Genomic DNA, 22,489 nt, shown 5'->3' on the forward strand with positions numbered 1-22,489 from the left:
TCTGCCGATGAGATAAGTTTATGATGGCATGCTGTATTCAGAGTAAAATCAAAATACGAAACTGTCTAACTTGACAGAATTAAGTGCACACAGCATGTGCTGGACCGAGCAAATTCAACACCTCCAGTTTTATCCAATTTTTTAGTACAGTCATCAGTGTCAAAGAGGAACAGTGTGATTCATGGTCATTTACACCATGATGATAAAACTGTGAGGACTTGTGATTATGATTCTAATATGTTTTCATGTTTTTTTTCCAGTCCAGCCAGCAAACCATCGCCACATGACATCTCTTCAGGAAAAGAGGTAGGAGTTAAATCAGCTACGGAATAAGCAGGCAGGGCTAAAACTAAATCCATCAATGCCGAACCTACAAGTCAGACAAGTTATGATGTGAGAGAGTCCCACTAAAGCCTGGATAGTTCAGTCAGGGTTCAGCTGGTAAAATAGTCAAATATGTTAGCAACTCGTATTGAAGTGGTCTTTGGATGTAAACTTTTGTCCCACAGTGCAATGCAAACTTGAAATAGAGGAGCCACTAACCCTGCGTTCACGTGTAGTCACAATAATCAAAAATTAAGTTCCTGACTGAGAATATTCATGGAAACACGCTGGCAAAAATGTTAGTACACAAGTTGCTGAGTTATATATGCAGAAACATGGCATATCAAAGTAAATGTTCTGTTGATGGTTTCAAAACTTTTTATTAATTCACACATGACTGTAGGAGCATAAAAGTACTGTGCGATTCTTCTTTCTTATTGTTGATAAGTGTTCTCAGAGCCTGGATAGCTCAGTCGGTAGAGCATCAGACTTTTAATCTGAGGGTCCAGGGTTCAAGTCCCTGTTCAGGCGAGACTAGTTTTAAGACACTTGAAGTGGTGATCAATGACAGGAAAATCATTCATCAGCTATAATATGATTTCAGTTACGTACCTCAAACACTTCTACATGTCAAACAGTTCATGGTTATACACAATACACAGATGCAGTGTTGTTTACAAGTGAAGTTAAAATGCAGCATGAAAGCGTCAGTAGTGATGTAGACAATGTGTCAGACTGTTGAGTCACAGAAAGAGGTGAGCTGGAAGTCAAAGCTCTTGAATGCGCTTAGGGTCTGACCCTCACCTATGGTCATGAGCTTTGGGTAGTGACTGAAAGGATGAGATTGCTGATGCAATAGGCTGAAAAGACTTTCCTCCATAAAAGATATTGTGAAGGAGACAATTAAGGGAGTAACTCTACACAATGGTTCCTTTCTCTTGCTGTGAATAGTTGCAAATAGAGCCTGGATAGCTCTATTAGTAGAGCATCAGACTTTTGACCTGAGGGTCCAGGGTTAAGTCCGTGTTCAGGCAGGATGAGTTGTAAGTTTCCTTGGAGCTGATCACAACAGGAAAGATGTGTATTAGCTGCTGCAGAGGTTCAGTCACTGAGCACATAGTTTACCTCAGTCACATAAGTGAACTACACCACAGTTACCATTTGTGCCTCAGTTCCATGTTATGTCCAAGTATTACATAGAGTAATAGTAGTACACCATTGTCCCATAATGCAATGCACAAAGAAAATATAACTCACAGTTGCAAAAGATAAAGAAGAAGTGGTGGCAAAGAAGAAATTGGAAAGTAAAACAACAAAAAAATCTTAAAAACTACACCTTGCTGCAAAAGTGGACGAGATCAGGCGGCAGCAGCAGGGGGCGGTGAGAGCCGGTCAAGTTGGACAGTTTCCTGCAACCTTCAGGCTGTACAGGAAGTCACTGAAACACTCACACCCTGTTAGATCTGATTCCTCTTTGATGAAATGTTATCAGACACGTATATCAGTTTGTTTACAGTCTCCAGTTGTTTTAATTATACCAGAGTAGGCTAATGAAATGCCTCACAGGAGATCTGCAAGTTATGTTCATGGTTCAGCCTCCATTTTACAGGAATTCTCATGTAAATCAGCATCATATCAGTTTGCTGCTGTATGTAAATCAGCTGAGCAGACCTATCACCATCACGCACACAAATGAATTTATGACATATATAGTCAAACACAGAGGAAAGAAACACAAGACAACAGCTTTTGTTAAAGATCAGTCAGATATAGTCAGGGCTTTACATCTGTACAGATGTCATTTTAAGAATCCTCACATCTTACTTACCACAAGTCTTGGTGTTGCTACATTAAAACAGTCCAATGTTAATACACAATAGACTGTAAAGTTTAAGAGGTGTGATATGAATGTATTCAGTCTCTTTGACTACTAAATCTGGATAGAAATTGCTGCTACATTAAGCTTGTGGCCACGAGTTGGGACAAGTTCAGACACAAATCTGACCGGCTAGCATGCATTGTGCATAAATCAGTAGTGTTTGATCCTGAGTGGCCCTCATTGTTCAGGACTATTAGCTACTGATTGATTTTCCTGTCTTGCTGTCTGCTTCCATTGACTTAAAACTCTTCTTGCCTGAACAGGGACTTGAACCCTGGACCCTCAGATTAAAAGTCTGATGCTCTACCGACTGAGCTATCCAGGCTCTTCTTATATTTTATCACAGTAAGATCAAAGAACCACAGTAGACAATTACTCTCCTACAGTCTTCAAACCTCTGCCTCTGTCAAAACTTTACCAGGGTATCAATATTTTATAAGACATTTTGCTTCTTTTAACTTTGATCAGTAAGTCAGGAGGAAGAGTTTTAAGTTTGGAACTTGAATCCAAAACAGTACAAACATTCAGCAGGTGATTAAAGTGATGTATTGGCTTTTCTCAGACTTGTTGCTGCACCTGTACACCTTCTAAAACAAAGAAAATATTCTTTACATGACTAATGCTAATTAATCTCCTTTTTAACTAAAAATTACACGTAAGCTAAATATGTAAGTTCATATAAAGTTTATAACCACCAACCGAACATTTACTTTTGTACACCATGTTTCTGTATATACAGTGTAACTCTGCAACTCATGGATTTTCACTGAATTTCAGAGTCATCGTTCTGACTTGAAGGGGTGTTCACATCATTTTTAACACTCAGGAAGTTATTTTTCTGATTATTCTGAAACCACATGAATGCAGAGTTAGTGGCTCCTCTGTCTCATGTTTGCATTGCATTGTGGGACACTGGTTTACATCCACAGACCACTTAAGGAAAGGAGGTTGCTAATTTATTTAACTATACCTAACTTTCAAGTCAGGATCACAGTGGACACACATTTACTCAGCATGCAGTGATTGTGTTGAAGTGATTTTCCTGTCATATTTGTCCACTTCAAGTTCTTTAAAACTTGTCTCGCCTGAACAGGGACTTGAACCCTGGACCCTCAGATTAAAAGTCTGATGCTCTACCGACTGAGCTATCCAGGCTCTTCTTAAGCACATTTACAGTAAGAAGAAAAAAATTCTCTCATTGTCTTCAAAACTGAAGACGTCATATTTTGAAAACATACTGATGTTTAAAAACCTCTTGTAGTGTTTCACACATGCTTGGTTCTCTGAAATTGACATTGATAATGTATCAAGAAAGCAAAAAAGTTGGTATGCGGAAAGAATTCAAATCTGTGATTTCAGAGCGAAAAACTGAGAAATTAAACTTTGTTAAACAAAGCGAATGTGTGTTCTGACTAAAGAGGTATTTTAGGCCTTAGTGAGGCTCCAGAAATGCTCTTGGGAAACAGATGAGCACTACTGCTACTCCATACTTGATAGTAATAGTGTATTCATAATGTGGATTGGAGACACACCTCGCTCTCCTTAGGTTTACTTGGCAGCTCCAGGTTCCTCACACAGTGCAAAGACTAGTTTAATTTGTGACTTTAATGTGAATTAGTGTGAAGGCTTTTCTGTCTGTGGGTGTTAGCCCTGTGTTAGCCCTGTGATAAACTGCTGAGCTGTTAAAAGCCCTGGTGACAGGCTCCAGCATGCACTGGGCTTTGTTAATGGTTGGATAAATAAAATAAAACACCCAGAGGATTAATCTAGTTTTGCAAGATGCATGTTAAAAAACTGCAATGCTCAATATATGGATAAAGTATTTTATATTAGGCATCTGTTTGTGGAAGTTCGGAATTGAGTCTCTGTATTTTCTTCCTGCAGCTTACATACCCTCACCGGGCTGCTCTTCCTTCACTTGCAACCATCAGACATCTGTTCAAGAAGCACTGCAACAAGGTAAGACTTGATTACACAGAGCTACTGTACAAGCACGTTTGAACTGAAGCCTACTTTAAAGGTGCCACATAGATGTTTTCAACACTGGAATACACATTTGTTCCCACACTCTTCAGACTATCACAGTAATTAAAAGTGCTACTGATAACATTAGCCACTAGATGTTGCACTCTCCCTTCCCCCTTCCATTGCAGTCATGTCACCACGCTGCTCACTGCTGTTAGTAGAGCAACAAGTGGTTGTCAGTTTGTTGCACGACCTGCATATTTCAGACAGACTGAGTCGTGAAGAGTGATAACTTTCTTGGTAGACTAATGTATGAAGAGGAGTGTCTCTGTGTGTGGCACTGACCCTGATATCTTGTGTTGTGACTGTTTCCTGCTTTGTGTCATCAGAAAAACCATTGCAAACCAGTGCACCTCCACAACCTGCTGACTGAAGCCTTACAGGGAGGAGGTTAGTGCCGTCTCTCTTACTGCTTTAGTGGGCGGATCAATAGACTGGTTCAGTCTTGTTTCCTCCCACTGAATTTTAATGATAGTGGGAACAAGTTAACTGTCATCCTTGAAGGATTCTCACAGGAACAGCAAAACAAAATAATGCCTCCAGTGGTTACATGTTTGGTGGGTGTTTATCTGGAATCAAGTTATACCACAAACATCTAACTGCTACAAAATGTTCAGAGGCGATGCCTCGCTGCAGCAGTCGCAGGTTCGACTCCGGCTTGCAACCATTTGCTGCGTGTCACCCCCCGCTCTCGCTCTCACCCCATTTCACTCTGTCCTGTTCATTAAAGGCAAAAGCCCAAAAAAATAATCTAAAAATAGAAAACCTGCTTTTCAAGTCCTTCAAGTTTCAAGTATACGTATATGCACAACAATTACAGCGGAGCAGCCGTAGCAGTAGTTGTTTTCAAGCTACCTCCAACAATGCAACTACAAGATGCATAAATACAGAAACATGCAAGTATAGAAGAGAATTACATAAAACATTAAATAGTACAGATGTTAAGGTGAGTGAATAAAATATTAGAAATATAAAACAGAATGATGAGCATGATGACCAACTGAATTATCTCCCCAGATTTTGTTTTGATTACTGTAGTGCATAAATGTATGTAGAACTTTACATTAGATCATTATTTTTACCATACATCACCACACTAAATAGTCAGTCAGCCAGTCGACCTCAATAGTTTCTGCTCTCTCTGTCTCCATCTAGAGGGAATCAAAATAAAAGAAACAACTAGATTTCTGCTCATCAAGTCATGTTGTGTTCTCAGACGCTTTTTAACAGGGAGGGCATCAAGAGGGTGAAGAATTTAGTACAACATTGTGCTGTGAAGGTGGTGGAGACAGTGGGAGAAACTGGGAGGGGGATGTACTGTGGATTTTTTGGTTCATTGTCTGTCGCAGGGACCCACACCCACTTCTACTGAAACAGGCTATGTGAGGGTCATTAACATAACAAAATCAAAATTCATGACACTGATTGGAGTGGAGTTGCCGACCCCACCACAGCCATGATAACAACAGTATTCAAACCTAGAAAAACAATCTCAGCCTCATGCTTGAATAAAGTTTCTCACTCTTCTTGTGTATGCAATGTATGCATGTTAAAATGTCCACTAATGATTGTACTTGTTTTGCCCAGTGTTGGCCGGCAGTGAGAAGTACTTGGCTCTGGAGCACTGCAAGAGCCTGGTGGTCCTCATGGATGTATCCTTACAAAGCAATATCATGTCAGTTTACTATATCTGCCTCTCTGTTATCTACCTATTGTGTCTGAACAGGCACACTCAGTAGATTGAAAAACATTCAAGTTTCAGTATTAGCAGGCAGATCACTGAACCATGAGAGTGAATGAAAGAACAGGTGAAGAAAAATAATGAGATCAGTATCATGTTAAAGCTGGAGCTGAAAATGCTGTAAAAATAGTGATACTGTGCACAGAGGGAAATATCTTTTAAAGACTGCACGTGATTGGTACATTGTGATTCTTCTTTCTTATGATTTCTTGATCAGTCAGAGCCTGGATAGCTCAGTCGGTAGAGCATCAGACTTTTAATCTGAGGGTCCAGGGTTCAAGTCCCTGTTCAGGCGAGACTAGTTTTAAAATAATTGAAGTGGTCATCATATAACAGCTAGCAGTCTTGAACAACAAGAGTTGTGTTTGCACAGAATCTATCACCAGTGATTCCCCCTCAATGCACGTCAGTTAGTCAGATTTCCGTCGGACTTGGTTCCAACGTGCTCCACCTGTTGTGGACAATAAAAACCTCACAAGATCAATGCAACTGCATTTTCTCTCCACCAACTGCAAGACCCAGAATATGATGGGAAGCACAGTTGATAGGTTCAAATGTTGACTCAACAATGACAACAATGAAACTTTTGATTTTGATTGACAGCGAGTCCTCAACCACAAAGTCCACCATGTTGCAACACCATGTTTCTGCAGTAGGCCACAGCGGACAAACCAAACCCTGGCTCGAAATGGGACCATTCAGGTTTTTGCATCAGCCACTGTGGTTCACAGCCCCTCTGTGACAAGCAGTGTCAGGAAAACACTGATTTCTGAATGTTAAATTGTTCAGTCCACCTATGCGGATAGTTAAGCTCCAGGTAAAACCCTCCTGAACGACGAACCATGAAGGAATTCTTACTAGGACAAGTTTCAGCTGGTTGCAATCTGTAGTCCTCACTATTGGATGCCACTAAATCACTTCACATCTTACACACTGTTCCTTTAAAACTTCTCTCACCTGAACAGGGACTTGAACCCTGGACCCTCAGATTAAAAGTCTGATGCTCTACCGACTGAGCTATCCAGGCCCTATCAGTGTTATTGTTACAGTGAAAAGAAAGAACCATGTTACTGTTACTCTCCTGTAGTCTTCAAATCTACCTCCGCCATGGTATCAATATTTTAAAACATAGACATAACTGCAGTACTTCAGTAAATGTACTTTCCACCACTGTGCGTACCTTATTAAAATGTTGGTTACTACTGTGACTCTGCAAAAGAGAGCCAACAGTTGTTACTATTATTTTGTCCAGCCCTTTTTTATGAGTAAGGGAGGACTACATAACAGAAAGACCTCTCTGTGAAGTGCAGCACAAATCAACACACAAACTGCAGCCTCTAAAATAAAGCTGAGTCAACACTTTAAACAGTTCCAACACAAATTGATCATCATAGAGTGCATTTGTTTTGGCTAGGTGTCTCTAATAAACTAATAACCAAGTGTATCGTGTTATTTGGATTGTTGATGTTTGTGCGGTTCATTTCCTTGACCTCAGTGTTTCCTTCAGAATACCGGCAACGCTCGGCTGAACTGGGATGAGTTCCAGAGTCTGTGGGACAAGATCAGGAGGTGGACGGTAAAATTCAACACACCAGTGACAAGAATAAAACTGGCGACATCATAGGTGTAGATTTCAGGGGGGTTGCAGGGATAAGTTAGATTCATTATACTGGTTAAAATAATCTTATTTTGCTCAAAAGATTGTCACAAATCTGTCATGTGAAGCAAAAATAATTGAGCTAAATTTGCATTACAGATATAATTCAAATTTTGTAGCATACTTTGTTTTTATTTCATCATAAGACTTGTGACTTGTGTTCATCAGGACAGGTCAGGTTGCTGCAGAAATTGGTCCATAATTGAGTTTATGTATTTAGTAAAGGAATAATAAGTTGTTGTCACAGACATTATGTCAGTACATGCAGTGTTTCATGCATTCAGTAAGTTGTGTTCAATCTTTCCTCAGGATATCTTCCTGGTGTATGACAAGAACAAAACAAACCACCTTGAGTATAAAGAGGTCGCCCCCGCTCTGAACGCAGCAGGTAGGACAGAGGACACACACACACACACACACACACACAGCCGTTTAAAGTTCAGGGTCCAGGAAAAATTATCTGACCAACAGGGGGAGCCAAACCACCTCTCTTTACCTCTTCTCTGCCTTTTAACTTTGTTCAGTCATACTTGTGGAAGTAACCTTTTATATTTACTCTTATATGTAGTGATGTATTAAATAATTAGATCAAGAAGTGATTTACTCTAACCTTGGTTTGTTGGTCTCGTGTGTCTCTGCTCCAGGCATTATAGTGGATGATTTGGTAATGCAGCTGGTTGGACTGAGATACACGGAGCTGGACATGACCATCAGTTACCCCGGCTTCCTGTACCTGCTGATGAAACTGGAGAGCATGATCCGTAAGGAAGGGACATCCACGGGGGGGTAGCACATTGTGACAGTATTCATGACAGAGGAGCTTGAGTTAAACCAAAATCTGGTGCCAAAACTAACTCTCAGGTTTCAATTTTAAAAACTTCACACGTTTGTTTTGGCTTACATCAGAGCCAGTCAGCCAATCAGTTTAGAGAACTAAAACAAATGTAAGACATCTGAAGTAGACTCTAGCCTCCTGGTTCTACAGGATGGACAAAATATTTGCCATCACAGTTCAAATATTTCTCAATTGTTCATTGTCTTTATCCTGTTTTGCAGAAGTATTTCAAGCATACGACATGGCGGGTATGGGACGAATAACTCTCGACTACAAACGGGTATGAACATCTTTTTCTGCTTTACATATTTTGAATATAAATTGAAAGAAATAAAGGTAGCAGGTGTGATACATTTGCTCTTTATTTTATTTTTATAAAATGAATGACATATCTACATTTAGCAGGTTCTTTCTTTCTCTGTTAACCAGGGATGCACAATATATATCAGGCTGACAGAGTATCGGGTAATAATGGGAAATTATTCTTTATTATACAGAAAATAAAATTATAGTTCATATATAGAGGCGATAACACAAAGCCAAATTGCTTATATGGACTGTGACAATAAACGCAGAGAAGAAGAAGAGGAGCTTGTGCAGCATGCTAACAGGAGAGCCAAACAAGCTGTTGCCAGTGTGGACATTTTTCACAGTTTTAGAGAAAGACAACACGATTGTGCCGAGGTCTGTTCCCCTTTAGCTGCCATTTACACTGCATAGATGCAGCGCTGAAGGACCATCGGTGGAGCCACTGCCTTCCCGGTGAAAGATTAGGTCAATGTGTGCCCGGCTAGTGGATAAAATCCAACACCGAGCTGTTAAACAGTCCCAACAAACCACAGCAACACCAACGCTCAACTCTGTCATTAAACACATTACAGTAATAACTGTTAGCCATGCGAGGCTAACAGTTAGCCCTGTATGTATTGAATTCAGCCAGTGCTAAACCCCAGCCCCTGGGTCCACAGCGGGGTCTAATCCGTGTAACTGCAGCACGTCACATACTTCGATTTTTTTCTGGAAAATCTGTCCTTACTCAAGTCCTTTACATAGAAGTCAGTCCATAGGCTGTCACAGGCAACTGAGAAAGGCAGGCAAGGTCTCAGTTTTCAGTAACATTACAACCTGTTCACCCACTGGCAGTAAGAAATTATTAATACATGTTTAAGGTTACATACAGTACATTTAACGATCATTAAAGGTGAGTTTCAACTAAATGTTTTCTGTTCTCTGATTGGTTCCAGTGGCTCCACATGACCATGTACAACTGACCTGGTCCACTCTGATGGATTCTTCAGGATTTGCTTCGTTAAGTCTTTTTGGGTTCATTTCTGTTTTTGCATGACTGTAATTTGTTTGTTTTTTTCACATGTATTAAAGTAGATGTAGCTACTGTACAGTTCAATTATAGAAATATTTAGCAAAGTAACACTTATGTTTTTATTTCCTCTTGTATGTTGTCATCATCAGTGTTGTGGAGTGGTGAACTACATGTAATTAAACTGATAGCATGATAGCATAGTGATTCAAGTGGTTAAATGACTTTTTAGCCTTTTTAAGTGTACTGACACTATAAACATTTTTCATGGAGCTTTGAAAGGGACATGGAGTTGAAAAAAAAATAAGATGTACTTTATGAGATCATGCAGAACATCTGCTGACTTTCCTTGCACTTCCCCATCAATAGTAGGGGTATTGGGGTATTTTATTTATTCATTTTTTTGGTTCATATACGACCTGTGAACAAGCAGGCACTTGTTGCAACAAACTCAATTGAGAGGTATTTTGTGGCATGTGACGTCTTTGTATTAGGCCCCATATTTTGTTTTAATTTGGTATCACGTGTACATTGTCAATTTGATCATTTTTTACCAAGTAGTTAAAACTACTTTTTCGAAGTGGCTTTAGTAAACCAAACTAAATTTCTCCCCAGGGTAGCTGTGCTGTAGTTCAACTTCTTCCAGAGTGAAGTAATAAGTCAAACAGTAGCAATGGAAACATCTTCAAGAACTCTCTTCAGTCATGGAAACATTTGGGGTCAAAGGTCCGAGCAAGATTTGCTGCTGTGTTACTGACACTTTAACAAAGGTCACCTAAATGATTTAATGAATTAAACTTTAAGATGTTGCCTCACTCTGCTCCCCTTCAGTTTAAAATGAATATATGTATATATATACATACATATATAAACACAAGAGCTGGTACAGCTGGCTCCAGGTCATCTTTTTACTGGCCACTTGTTGCAGCTTCTGCCACGTTACAAATCACTGAGATATTTTATAAATTTCATACAGCTAATTTTAGATAATAAAATATTTTGTACACAATTTTGTGTATTAGGTCAAATGTAAGCTTTTCATGAGGGGCTCAGACAAACTAGTTTTACTAGTATTAAAACTAGTGTAATCATTACTGAGAATTTGTTGGATAGCACTCAAAAGGTAAAGTCACAGTGACACAGAAGAAAATGCTATTTGAAACCTTCTTTATACCATTTGAAAGAAGTAGATTCATGTATTTATTTTAAATTGAACTTTATATCCAGGCTAGTTAATGTAGACCTTTTCTGACTGCACAGATGTGATGGATGAATGTATCTGCACTAGTATCCATGGATGACCTCATCCACGCTGAGAGACTCAGACTTGATGCTTATACAGTATCGCTAGCTGTTTTTTTAATTGGTCATGACATCTGCAAAATCCATCTAAAGAAGACATTAACATGCAAGGTACAATGTGCATTACACGTAGTAATAATAATAATTACTTACATTCATTATTTTTTTGAAATGCTAAAATTCCCATTTGCATTATCACACTGTTTGAATTCTTCCCATTTGTTGTTGTTTTTTTTTTTTTGTTAGTTTGTTTTTTTTAGATTTCTTGGTTATGGCCTTTGTTAACCGACAGATGATAATACTGTGTGTCCACACTGACATCATTAAAGTTTCACAGTATCTCTTCAAAAACATTTGTTGTCTGTCAATTCACTTGAGAGGCGAGTGACATCATTCTCTTCAGATTTACTAAGTAAGCAATGGACATCGATTTGCTTATTTTCACTGCAAAATAACAAAATCCTTATAAACAAATTGTGTGAAAACATATAGCCAATAAGCTTTGATAATTTTGCAATTCTCTTTTTCTCTTTTAATCATTGCAGGAGTCAGGTGAAGTTTGGCTGGGATGTCTTCAGCCCACCAAACCAGCCAAACTTAAAATTCAGTGCTCCAGCTTTTCTTTCCGCCACACTGAGGAGCCAGCCTCGTGAGAGCAAGTTCAGCATTAAGATATGGAGTAAACTCAAATATTTTGAGCTGTTAGCACAGCCTATTCATACACTTTACCATGTCTTATAATACTATCTTATACACAGTAAAGTAGTTTGTCATTTTATTGTGCTTTAGCCCAGGACACAAAGCTGGCCCTTATTTGTTCAATTTAAGGCTAATTAAAATTTGAGTTTCTATTACAGGGAATGGAAATAGGTTTTAAAGGGCACATATTCTAAAAAGTCATATGTCCTTATCTTTTTTTATTATAAAGCAGGTATAGGTGCCATATTAATACTGTGAAAGTATCAAAACCTTTAATCCACAGAGAAATATACACCATCCATATTTAGAAACTGTGACTCGCATGAAGTTGTGAAGTCGCAACTATACTCTGTAAAGGTAGAAACTGCCACTACAGTGCCGTTACAGTTATTCCCTGGCTGTAATGATGGTGCAAAGATGCCAAGCGTGCAGATGTGGAAGACCCGCAAACACTAACCAATCATAGCAGACCAGGCTTTTTCAGGAGGTTGACTTAACGCTAAAACGGAGTGTTTCAGACACAGTGCTAACACAGGTATATTCAGACAGACAGTAAGAGAGAAGTTATGCTTTTTTTTTTAACATTAAGCACGTAAACGTGTTCTTCCAGAAACCCCAGATACAAGTACGAACCTGAAAATGAGCATAATATGGGACCTTTAACATAATGTTTCTGCTTTGCAGGATTTCAGTCAGACATTAAATTGTTTCTCTTTAAATTGATATCACAAACATTTTATGTTCTTCTAAATGTTTATGTTTCCTTGGTTTTTCTGTCTGTTTAGTTTAAGGCCGTGGTTGAAAATGCACACTGATTATTCCTCTACTAGTCTGGTCACAGAGAACTTCTCTGTAGCTTTTCTACAGAGTCCATCTCTGTAATGACCCCAACCACAGGGGATATTTTGAGAAATGACCCTCTGTTCTTTGCTGATGTCTGGTATGTGTAAATATCCGTCCTCCAGCATCATTCTTTAAAGTGAGAACAGCGTTACACATACCAGAGGCAGTGTGTGTGTGTGTGTGTGTGTGTGTGTGTGTGTGAGTCCAATATCCTGTTGCATTGCTGTTGTGTTGGTTCAAAGTGACTTTTAGGATGGCATGTGACAGTCATACATCAGCCACACCCAAGCTCTCTCTTTCTTGTCTCTCTTCCTGTCTCTGTCTCTCTCTACTCTCAGTGTGCTTTGTTGAAATGTGTATATGTTTACTAAACTTTTTCTCTCTAACACTTTTCATTTCTCGTTCTCTCACTCTCTCCCTCTTTTGTTTGATCCCACAGGAACTTACTTATATGGAAATAAAAGCCATGGTCGCTGTATATTCAAAATATTATGAACTGCAACCAGTGGCTGTTTTTTAGGAAAGCATTAAACAAATATAACCCAAAGGGTCAGTTCCCAGCAATAACAAAAACAAATGAGAACTCTAACTACTTTCACAAAGAGTAAAATCTACACAGCCTGAACAAAAAAAGCAAAGAAACAAACATCTCACTCACCTCCACTGTTATCTCTCCATGCACATAGTATTTGTTTCAGATATCTGTCTCTGAAATATCTGCCACCACCTCAGACCACTGGAGGAGACTGGAATTCAGTTTCACAGCTTTGAAACTGAAAATCAAATATTATACTTTATTATATCATACTTTACTAGAAAATCAACAGAATTCACTGTGCAGTGTTTATAGAGGATCTACTTCTTCAGTCAAGAGTCGTTTGAAAGAAAATCATTTCCAAAAACTCACAGATTTTCAAATCAAACCAAAACTATATTTATTATAGAAGCAAGTGAAAATATATTTATATGCTGTTTTTAATTTGGGTGGATCCTCTCTTTTTAAAAACACTTTTTAAAGAAATAAACATACATTTATTTTATTTTAATGGTAGATACTGTTGCCGCTCTTTGTATGATTAAATTAAAAAAAAGTGTTTGTTGCTGTAAAATAATTAACGTAGCTACTGTGACATCACCCACTGGTTTGTGGACTGCCATTTTAAAGCTTCGAGCTTTATTTCGGTTGTAAAGTTGGGCATTTAACATGGAGGTCTATGGGGAATGACCACTGGTTCTTGGAGGCAGCCTCAAGTGGCAGTTCAAGAAACAGCAGTTTTGACACTGTGTCGGTCAAACAAAACTGGACTTTGATCCAGTGGTCACAGTGTGTGTCCTGTGTTAAACAAAGTCAGTGTTGTTTTAACATAACATTATGCAGTTAACGTACAGTCACTGACATCAATCACATTACGTATTTATGTGACATTACATTTACGTTACAAATGTACTTAATTTAAGCCAAAACATTTTTCTAAACCTAATGAAGTGGTTTTGTTGCCTAAACCTTACCGTGACTGTTCCACAGCATTAACCACATGATGCAAAGTGTTTCAGCAGTGTGCCACAGCTGCAGTTGCTATGAGATGCCAAGGAGTGTGACATTGATGTTTGAAAACCTGGGAATGACAATGGGCTGGTGAGAATCAGACCTCCAGGAAGTGTGCCTGACATTAAAGGCAATTTGACATAGTGGCCAAACTGTGTAACTACAACTTCTGCGTCCATCACTTGATGCCATGGGGCCCAAAAAGACTTTTTTCTATTGACTTACATTGGAAAAGAGAGTCCACTGTAAATCAGTGGACATATTTTTTGAAATGACTCTTTTCACAATTAGGACTTGATCCATTTGGTCCGATAACATTTTGAAAGTCTAGAGAGGCCGCATGATTAAATCTTTTTCTCCACATTGAAGTTAGCGGAGGGCTAAACCAAAAGTTAGGCACTTACCTGACGTAAGTTAGCCACTCTGCTGGTGGAGCTCTCTAGTGCATCTGCTCTATGGGCATGGTGAAGCGGAAGATCTGGGATATTTTACACCAGAGAAGTAGAACTCTTTTGGCATCATGCGCCACTGAGCAACTTTCACAGGGATGAACAAGGGCCCTGCTTCCAGTGCTGTGTCCAGGTCCCTTAATACATCCATGGTGAGAACGTGTTGCATTTGAGACTCAACTCTTTTTTGTTTAGTCCCTCTTAGAAAAATACAAATAAAAACAGCCCTAATCATAATTAGCTCCTTCCTGCTACTGAGCCCAGACTCAGACTGACCCATCACAGAGCTGTTTGTAGCAGAGCTGCACACATCACAGGACAACATGACAGCTGAAGCATGGTGCCAAAGAACTTAAATGCTTCTGTACTCTTTGATGGTGTTGTTACAGTCTATATGCTGCTACAAGCACGGAGACGCTAATCGACCAGGACAGCTTGAGCATGACCTACTTCTGTAGGTGGCTCCTGCGGGCGGGACCGTCACCCTCCAAACCAGCCCGAGCCTCAAAGTAATGGATGATACCACAGCTCAGGCTTCTTTGTTTTATGGGTGTCATTCCTCTGGGTCAGTGGTTCTCTTGATGGTTCACAGGCTGGATGTGAATCAACTGCTAAAGATTGATTTTCCTTTTCTTTTCATTATCAGAGGCACATGAGAAACTAGATGCCATGTGATATTTTACAGTTAGAAAGTTGAAAATAGTAAGGACAATAAATCTAAATGAAAGAGCACCTTCTGGCCCCACATCATCTGGTGACGCTCACAGAGGTCACGACCCCTCTGAACCACTAGTTGTGATGAAACTTTATTGTGAGATCAACTCTGTAATGTTTCTTGCCTCACAGCAGCTCCATTTGCAACATCAACAAAGACAAACATGTAAGACAAGATGTGCATTTGTTCTGGTATTAAGATCCAGAATAGTTTGAGTACAGACTGGTGCACAAAATAAAGTTTCAGTCTAACATTATTAAAACACTGGGCCCTGTATCTCTGATATGATGCCATCACTTATTCACTGTGTTCACTGTTCAGGACATGACTGGGGACACATACAGTGTTGTTGATCAGCCTTAATATGTTATCATGGCAGACTGATTCATCATAGTTTTTCCAGGGGCTGACCTAAAATCTTTGAGCAGATTTTTATTTGGTGGAGCAGTTTTGACTTTAATGTGGCAGACAAACACGTGTACCCTGTGGTATTACAATACTTTAGAACACTCATAATCACAGAAGTAAAAAGCAAGACAAGAATTTTTCTACTCACCTCAAAAGACCTTAGGCAACATAACAAACACATTTTTATTTTTATTTTTTGCAGACAGATTCAGCGTGGTCTTTCCAGGATGACGAGAGATCCTCCAGCAAATTACCACATGAAGATAATGTAACTTTAATGCAGTTCAATCCATTTTCTTATTGCACAGCACCAAATGGAAAATAAATCTAAATTTGCAAAACACAGCAGCATGGTTTGCAAAATGGTTAGATGTGATGTAAAGTTTAAGGGATTTAGAAAAACTCGCTGGTACAGTGTGGCCCTTTAAGGCAGATATCAGAATGCCTATAGAATATAATCTTAAATCAGTACTGAAATCTTACTGCAGCACTGCAAACTGTAAACTTAGTGTGTTTTATTGTTGTAAGTTTTCAATTTCAATTTTTGAGATTTATAATGTGTCATTTTTCAGAAGCTCATGTTCAAATATCGTATGAATATTCATGAGCTGAAGCTACTGGAGACAGGTGTGTCAATTCATACAGATGCACGGACTGACACTGCAACGTAGGCGAGGTGCCCTTCAAAATAAAAGCTCATAAAGTCCAGGGAGGATTTACAGAGCAGCAAAACTGCACAAGAGCTCCCAAACTGACTTTCGCACTTCTTTTGTAAATTGATAATAAAAGTTTAATGCATTACTGTCAATGTGAGAGATGGATATGAAGAACTATTAAATATTTGATTAAATAATATTTTTGGTTTTCAATGTTATTTTTGTATATTACAAAGGTGAAGAGTAATGTACATACCTTTGTATGTGTGTACGCTACATATACCTACCTGTGTGTACATATGTATGCATGTTTATATGTGTTTATACTTTTGTCACCAACTAGGTAAGCTAATGAGTGGTTTGAATTGTAACAATAATCCAAGTCGCTTTGTTTACACATTGTTAACCTTTAATCATGTGTTTGTTGTTATATTTTTTATATTATTATTTATGAATTCATTTATAAATAATAATTTTGAAATAATTCAATTTTATAATTTTTTCCACTTCTTGGATTCCGGGGGAGGGTGGGGTGTGTGTGCTTAAATGCTTGAGTGTGTATTTACTGAGAAACTTATTAATAAAGTTTAAAAACCAAATCAAAACAAAACAAAAATAGTGAATAGCAGAAAATATAACAATTTTGTTTAGGATGAAAAATGCGTTGAGGGCAACACTCGGTGAAATAAACAAAAAATGTATTTAGAGGTCTTTATGGAAGTCGTTAGAGGTGTGGGAAATTTTATATTTATAGCCTATATATAATCATTACATAATAATTAATTTAGCACATAACTTTTTGCACTTATTTTCTCTGCTGTATGTGTTTTCTCTGTTGTATATCATAGGCCTGTATATTGTATTGCTCCAGTGTATTTGATAGGCTATCTATAATTTAAGCACAGTAATAGAGGAGACAACAAAGCATTTCACTGCACAGTTTAGAGAGATATTGATTATGTGACCAATAAAATCCTTGACCCTGTAAATAAAGCTTTAATAGGTACACGAGGCACATGGATTTACTTTAAAAGGTGGCACCGGAAGTGTCGCTCGGCAGCGCGTGCAGCTTGTCGGTGCCGCTGCAGCCTGTAGGAGCGGCCGGTTCCTCCCAGCAGCCTCTCAGTTCAGAGGGAAAGCTTTTCTTCTCACAGCAGCAGCGGGGATTTTCTGCCTGCACACGCTGGATATTCATCCCATTAAAAAACACACTCACGACTGAAAGCTGCGAGAGAAGGACACTTTCCTGGGTTGTGTATCCCTCCCCGTCCCACCTCTCTGATTTGGGCCGTCGTTGCTTTTCTTCCATTTTTGTTTTTTTTTATTTTTTTTCCCTCCTGACTGTCTCTGTGGCGCACTCAGGTTTCTTTTGCTGACATGGTAGATTATCACGCTGCCAATAATCAACCCTCGGCCGGAGGGGTCCAGACCTACATGGAGCAAGAGAATGACTGGGACCGGGACCTGCTGCTGGACCCGGCCTGGGAGAAACAGCAGAGGAAGGTAAGGGAACCGAAGAGTCGGGCCCAACTCGGCCGAGTCAAGCCGGGCTGAGAGGAGGCGGCGGCGGGCAGAAAGAAAATGGCAGGGGAGGGATGGGATGGGGAGTGGAGGTCAGAGAACCGAGCACGGGCCTCGGTTTTGCTCTATAAACCCTCCGCAGCCCTCCATGCCCCACTTTATATCAACCATTTTCTCCTTCTAGCCTGGCTCTTCTCCTAGCCTCTCCTCTTAGCTCGTCTCCTCAATGTCGTGTCATTTCCCTCTGAGTACACGCTGATTTCTTCTCCTAATTCCCTCTGTCAGTGTGTGCAGAGCCTGTCTAACATTAGTTGGCTGATTTCACTCTTCAAAATGTGATCTTTTCTTTTTTCACCCCTGCACTTTTGCCCCTTTCTGAGGGGAAACAGAGCGCCACGTTGTTGAAAGAGTCAGAACTGTGATTGTGCAGACATTTGAGGCTTAAAATAGAAAGTCAAACAGTGATTTCTTAAGGGTTTTATCAAGGCGTCCTGTCCCACTTGTCTGCCTGCATGGCTGGCTGCTTGGAGGCCGATAAGACTGACTGAGGCGAGGCGAGTTTCAGCTGCTGCTCACTGCTGGAAGAGCTGACCGATACGGTGCTGCTCAAGGCCGATATAGAGATGAAGCTGTGGATTAGCATGTCCGAAATTTCATCATTTTCGGAAACTGAAAGGAGTTTTTGTTTGCAAGATTGAACTGGCAGGTTATTTCTTTAACATATGGCCTACTGATGACAGTGCTTTTTTTAAAGAGTAGTTGAGGATTTACATTGAAGATTTTAAAACAGTAAATCCAAAAGTACAAGGGCACAATTCTACAATGCACAGATATGTATATGTATATGTATATATATATAAAAAATAAATATAGAGGGTTACACCAATGCCCAGTGTAGATTAAAGCAGTGTGAGTGTAGAGTGTAGTCTAATACAGTGCCCCTCATTAATTTGTAAATCAGGAGATGCTTGTCTGACAGGTCGGGTAAGGAGAAAACCCAGGGGTTTAAAGCTAAAGACAGCTGTCAGAAGCAATGCTACGTTGAGCACACCCGTTGTGCACACAGACCATTGTTGCATCTGTTGTGCCAATTTCACATTGCTAGTCTCATATTCTTCCCACAGCCCTGGGACGTACAAGTTTCTGCAGCCACACTCATTTCACTGCACAGAACTAAACGCCCACTTGCTGTGCTGCAGATTTTAGCTCCAGTAATATTCTGCATAAATGCTCAGACACCAAGTAGCATTAAACCGCCTGGTACAATATGGTATATTGGGCTCTGCATTTTGCTATTCTTTGGACGTATACTGAACCAATCATCAGAGTGACAGTTCTCTTCATCCTTCTAACTAATCAACATTTACACAGCATGGTGTTTGTCTAAAACAAGCAGTACCTACTCTACTCTCCCTCCCCCATCTTCATCAACTCTCTTATTACTCCTCTTTGAGATGTTTTTTTTAATACATACCACTGAGCTACAATCTATGCTAATGTTTCTTGCAATACTTTGGCGACTTTCCCCCTGGATGGCAATAAAAGCCGTCCACTGACATTCACCAGACTAACATGACCTTGTTTTTTTATGCAGCATTCCCCTCGCTATGCTGAATGGCTATATCTCAAAAAACAGACCTGTTCAAGTCCTGATATATTGCAAAATGGAAATTGGATGATGCATATGTGATCCTGATGATGAAGTGACACATAATACAGCACTAAACCTTTCTCATAAGGGAGTGGAGAGGCAGTATAATGAAGGATAATTTGAAGAACCATTGCTTAACAGTGTGGAATGATTGAGTGGGTGTGTGTGTGTGTATATGTGTGTGTGTAGTGCTAACCAGGTTACGCACCCTATCTTATTCACTTACTAGCCAGATGACTGGCATAGTTTCTAGTGGTGTGACAGCATGCCGAGCATTGAATCGTGCATTTTTATTAGGCTACTCAGCATTTTAGCCGTCAACATCAGACATTCCTGCAGTTGATTACCATCAAACCTGGCGGGTCCAGTCCTTCACTGTTAACTCACGGTGGGTGGGTAGATGACTGTGAGGACTCTCTGCATGTTTGTGTAGAGATCACACGGGTCAAAGTTTCTTCAAAAGGAAAATCTAACCTGCCAATCATTAACAGAATGAGGCTTGTTGTGCAACCCTGGGCTGAGGTCCATTCCTGAATCTGCACTCATCAGTGGAGGCTGATAGGTGTTGGTTGATTGGGAACAGCTCAGGCCGGGGACATGTCCCCATGCCAAGCTTGAGCTGTGCTGGCCCCGTTGAGGCGGGGCAACCAAGGGCAAATTCCTGCGGTGTATTCACGCTCACTGTGCCACTTATTGCGCAAAGTGAGCAAATGCCTCCCGCAGGAATATCAAGAGAGAAGTGGATCTAATGAGTGTGGGAATGGATTTGTCCTTGTAGTGTGCGAGAAGCAAATCCATAAGGTCAAAACCAGGAGCGATTTGTTGGATGCAGACTATTCCATCATGCTGATTCTTCATATTTACCATGTTGAGTAATACAAGAGGGGAACAAGACGGCACTGCTTAGGATTTTTTGGTATTCTTGCCTTTATTTGGTGTCAATGGTAGAGCAACAGAGACCGGAAAGCCTAGGTCAGGAAACAACCAGATGACATGTAACAACAGGACACAGCTCACAATTGAAACCAGAACACTGGAGGTGTATTAGTAGTTCGCACATCGAGAGCACCACTAAGACTAGGACTTCATCTGCTTGTGTAAAAAATGCTAGATGCTATACCTCATCTCTCTTATGCTCAATCAGTAAAAAATTGAAAATCTTGATGCTTTAAATCGAATAAAACAGATTGATCTGTGAATGTATGAAGGAGCTGTAATGAATACTACAAGATTTTGGTATCAGTAACGTCCTGGTTTCCATTTGTAGGACTAGTTGTTGTAACAAATCATGTTTGAGCAGGCTTTAGTCGCCTACAGGTAAAACATTTGTGTGGAGAGCAAAACAGGTGGAACATGTTGGACAAAATGCAGTATTAGAACCTATTGGCTATTGTCTGAAGACGATTTAGCCTTTTTTTCTTTCAGCCATCGCAACCAGAGGCTTTATCATTGTCAGACGATAGCCGATCTGTTCAGACGTTGCTTAAAAGGATACATTTGGCAGCAGTTAGGCTTTAACCTAAAGGTCCAGTGTGGAGGATTAAGTGGCATCTAGTGTTTAGTTTGCAAAACTGACACTTCTCCTGTCTGCCAAAATGTATAGGAGAACTACAGTGGCTGAAGCAAAAATGGTCATTTGTCCTTCGTAGACGAGGACCTGCCCCCTTTTGTAGATTTTAACAGCTCATTCAAAATCAACGATAGATCAGTTCTTATTTTCAGGTGATTATAAACTAATTAAACCAAGTTATGAACATAATATACCTTCTCTGCCAATAGATGACATCCTACACACTACTCCTTAATTTGCACTGTTTGAATATAACTTAAAGTTTCCCTGCCCTGCAGATCACAGATTCACTGTGCAAAGGATCAACTTTTTGGGAGTCTCTTGTGATGTGGATATTTCAGAGTTGTACAGTGTGAGTCTTTGTTTCCTTGGCAGAAGCAGAGGTTTGTCCTTGCAGTGTGTTTCCAGTTGTCCATTCAGTACATTGAGCAACATTTCTCAACACCCCAGAGTACATGGACTGAGTCCAGTGAACTGCAGTTTGTTACAGGCGAAGCTCCTCGCCTGACAAACATGTTATTAAGTCTTTCTCACAGTTCTTGGATCCACCACATGCTGAAACATGTCAAAGTATGCAGTGACACCACCGGAGTTTTTATTGTAACCTTCGACAGTGTGGCAGGCGGTGCATGCAAATCCAGCTTCTCAGCGACAGTTAGGCTGCACATATTTCTCATGTCGTAAGGCAGGGCGAAAGTACAGCGATGTGGGTGGATGAGCTAACAAGGAAAACAGCAAAGTACACAAGCCAAAAGGCCTGGAGCAGTCGGGATCACTGCTGATTGATTGTTCTTATTTGTTAAGGTGGTGTACTTTTGAAATCAGAATTAATTAGCACGTTTCCCACTGTTGCAGTCGTGTTCAGTTGATTCACCAAGAATATTAAAACTATAGATGTTTAAAATGTCATTCATGCAACTGAGTGAATGACCCATGTGCTGTCAAAACAAAGAGAAATTTACTCCTGGATTCACGTCAGAGTTTTAATGTTTTTATTCCGTCTCTCAGCTTGTGTCAGGAGTGTATAGCTCTCATAAATCAGCTGTGTCACAGTGGCAGATCAGTTGTGGTCAATGACTCTGATGCTTATCTGTCTTCATTTTCCTATTCTGTCTGCCTGTCTGTGTGCACAGACGTGATTTGGAGCTGAACTGTGAGATGGACTTTACAGTTAACAGCTGTGACTGATGGAGAGATGGGGAGAAGCAGACCAGATCATTCAATATACCTTTCTGTTCTTTTACACGACTTGTCAGACGCTTTGTTGAGCAATGCATCCTTGTGCTAAATTAGGCACATTTGTTTCTTTCACACATAAAATCCTTTTTTCTAGTTATTCCAGCTTCGCCA

General features: G+C 39.8%; 2 protein-coding genes and 5 non-coding genes across 12 annotated transcripts in view; 4 read left to right on the forward strand and 3 right to left on the reverse strand.

Moving 5' to 3' along the window:
- Window positions 1-11,420, forward strand: part of zgc:85932 (uncharacterized protein LOC405875 homolog) — a 28,206-nt gene extending 16,786 nt beyond the window's left edge. Inside the window, exons 12-20 of the mRNA XM_050067996.1 lie at window positions 261-306; window positions 4,088-4,162; window positions 4,558-4,618; window positions 5,816-5,880; window positions 7,477-7,545; window positions 7,936-8,014; window positions 8,271-8,387; window positions 8,683-8,741; window positions 9,706-11,420. Coding sequence (XP_049923953.1) covers window positions 261-306; window positions 4,088-4,162; window positions 4,558-4,618; window positions 5,816-5,880; window positions 7,477-7,545; window positions 7,936-8,014; window positions 8,271-8,387; window positions 8,683-8,741; window positions 9,706-9,732 — 598 coding nt within the window. The 3' untranslated portion in view covers window positions 9,733-11,420. The remainder of the gene's footprint in view (window positions 1-260; window positions 307-4,087; window positions 4,163-4,557; window positions 4,619-5,815; window positions 5,881-7,476; window positions 7,546-7,935; window positions 8,015-8,270; window positions 8,388-8,682; window positions 8,742-9,705) is intronic.
- Window positions 783-855, forward strand: trnak-uuu (transfer RNA lysine (anticodon UUU)). The gene has a single exon. It is a non-coding gene; the product is annotated as a tRNA-Lys (tRNA).
- Window positions 2,456-2,528, reverse strand: trnak-uuu (transfer RNA lysine (anticodon UUU)). Its single transcript has one exon. It is a non-coding gene; the product is annotated as a tRNA-Lys (tRNA).
- Window positions 3,286-3,358, reverse strand: trnak-uuu (transfer RNA lysine (anticodon UUU)). Its single transcript has one exon. It is a non-coding gene; the product is annotated as a tRNA-Lys (tRNA).
- trnak-uuu (transfer RNA lysine (anticodon UUU)) lies at window positions 6,192-6,264 on the forward strand. Its single transcript has one exon. It is a non-coding gene; the product is annotated as a tRNA-Lys (tRNA).
- trnak-uuu (transfer RNA lysine (anticodon UUU)) lies at window positions 6,924-6,996 on the reverse strand. Its single transcript has one exon. It is a non-coding gene; the product is annotated as a tRNA-Lys (tRNA).
- A 6,093-nt stretch (window positions 11,421-17,513) lies between the features above and the next one.
- The window catches only part of actn4 (actinin, alpha 4), a 70,024-nt gene continuing 65,048 nt past the window's right edge, over window positions 17,514-22,489 (forward strand). For all 6 annotated transcript variants that reach the window (XM_050033710.1, XM_050033691.1, XM_050033684.1 and 3 more), the window contains exon 1: window positions 17,514-17,900. In XM_050033710.1, the coding sequence (XP_049889667.1) occupies window positions 17,775-17,900 (126 nt within the window). In that variant the 5' untranslated portion in view covers window positions 17,514-17,774. The remainder of the gene's footprint in view (window positions 17,901-22,489) is intronic.

This window comes from Epinephelus moara, chromosome 2 (genome assembly GCF_006386435.1).
Source record: "Epinephelus moara isolate mb chromosome 2, YSFRI_EMoa_1.0, whole genome shotgun sequence".
In the NCBI taxonomy this organism is placed as follows: Eukaryota; Metazoa; Chordata; class Actinopteri; order Perciformes; family Serranidae; genus Epinephelus; species Epinephelus moara.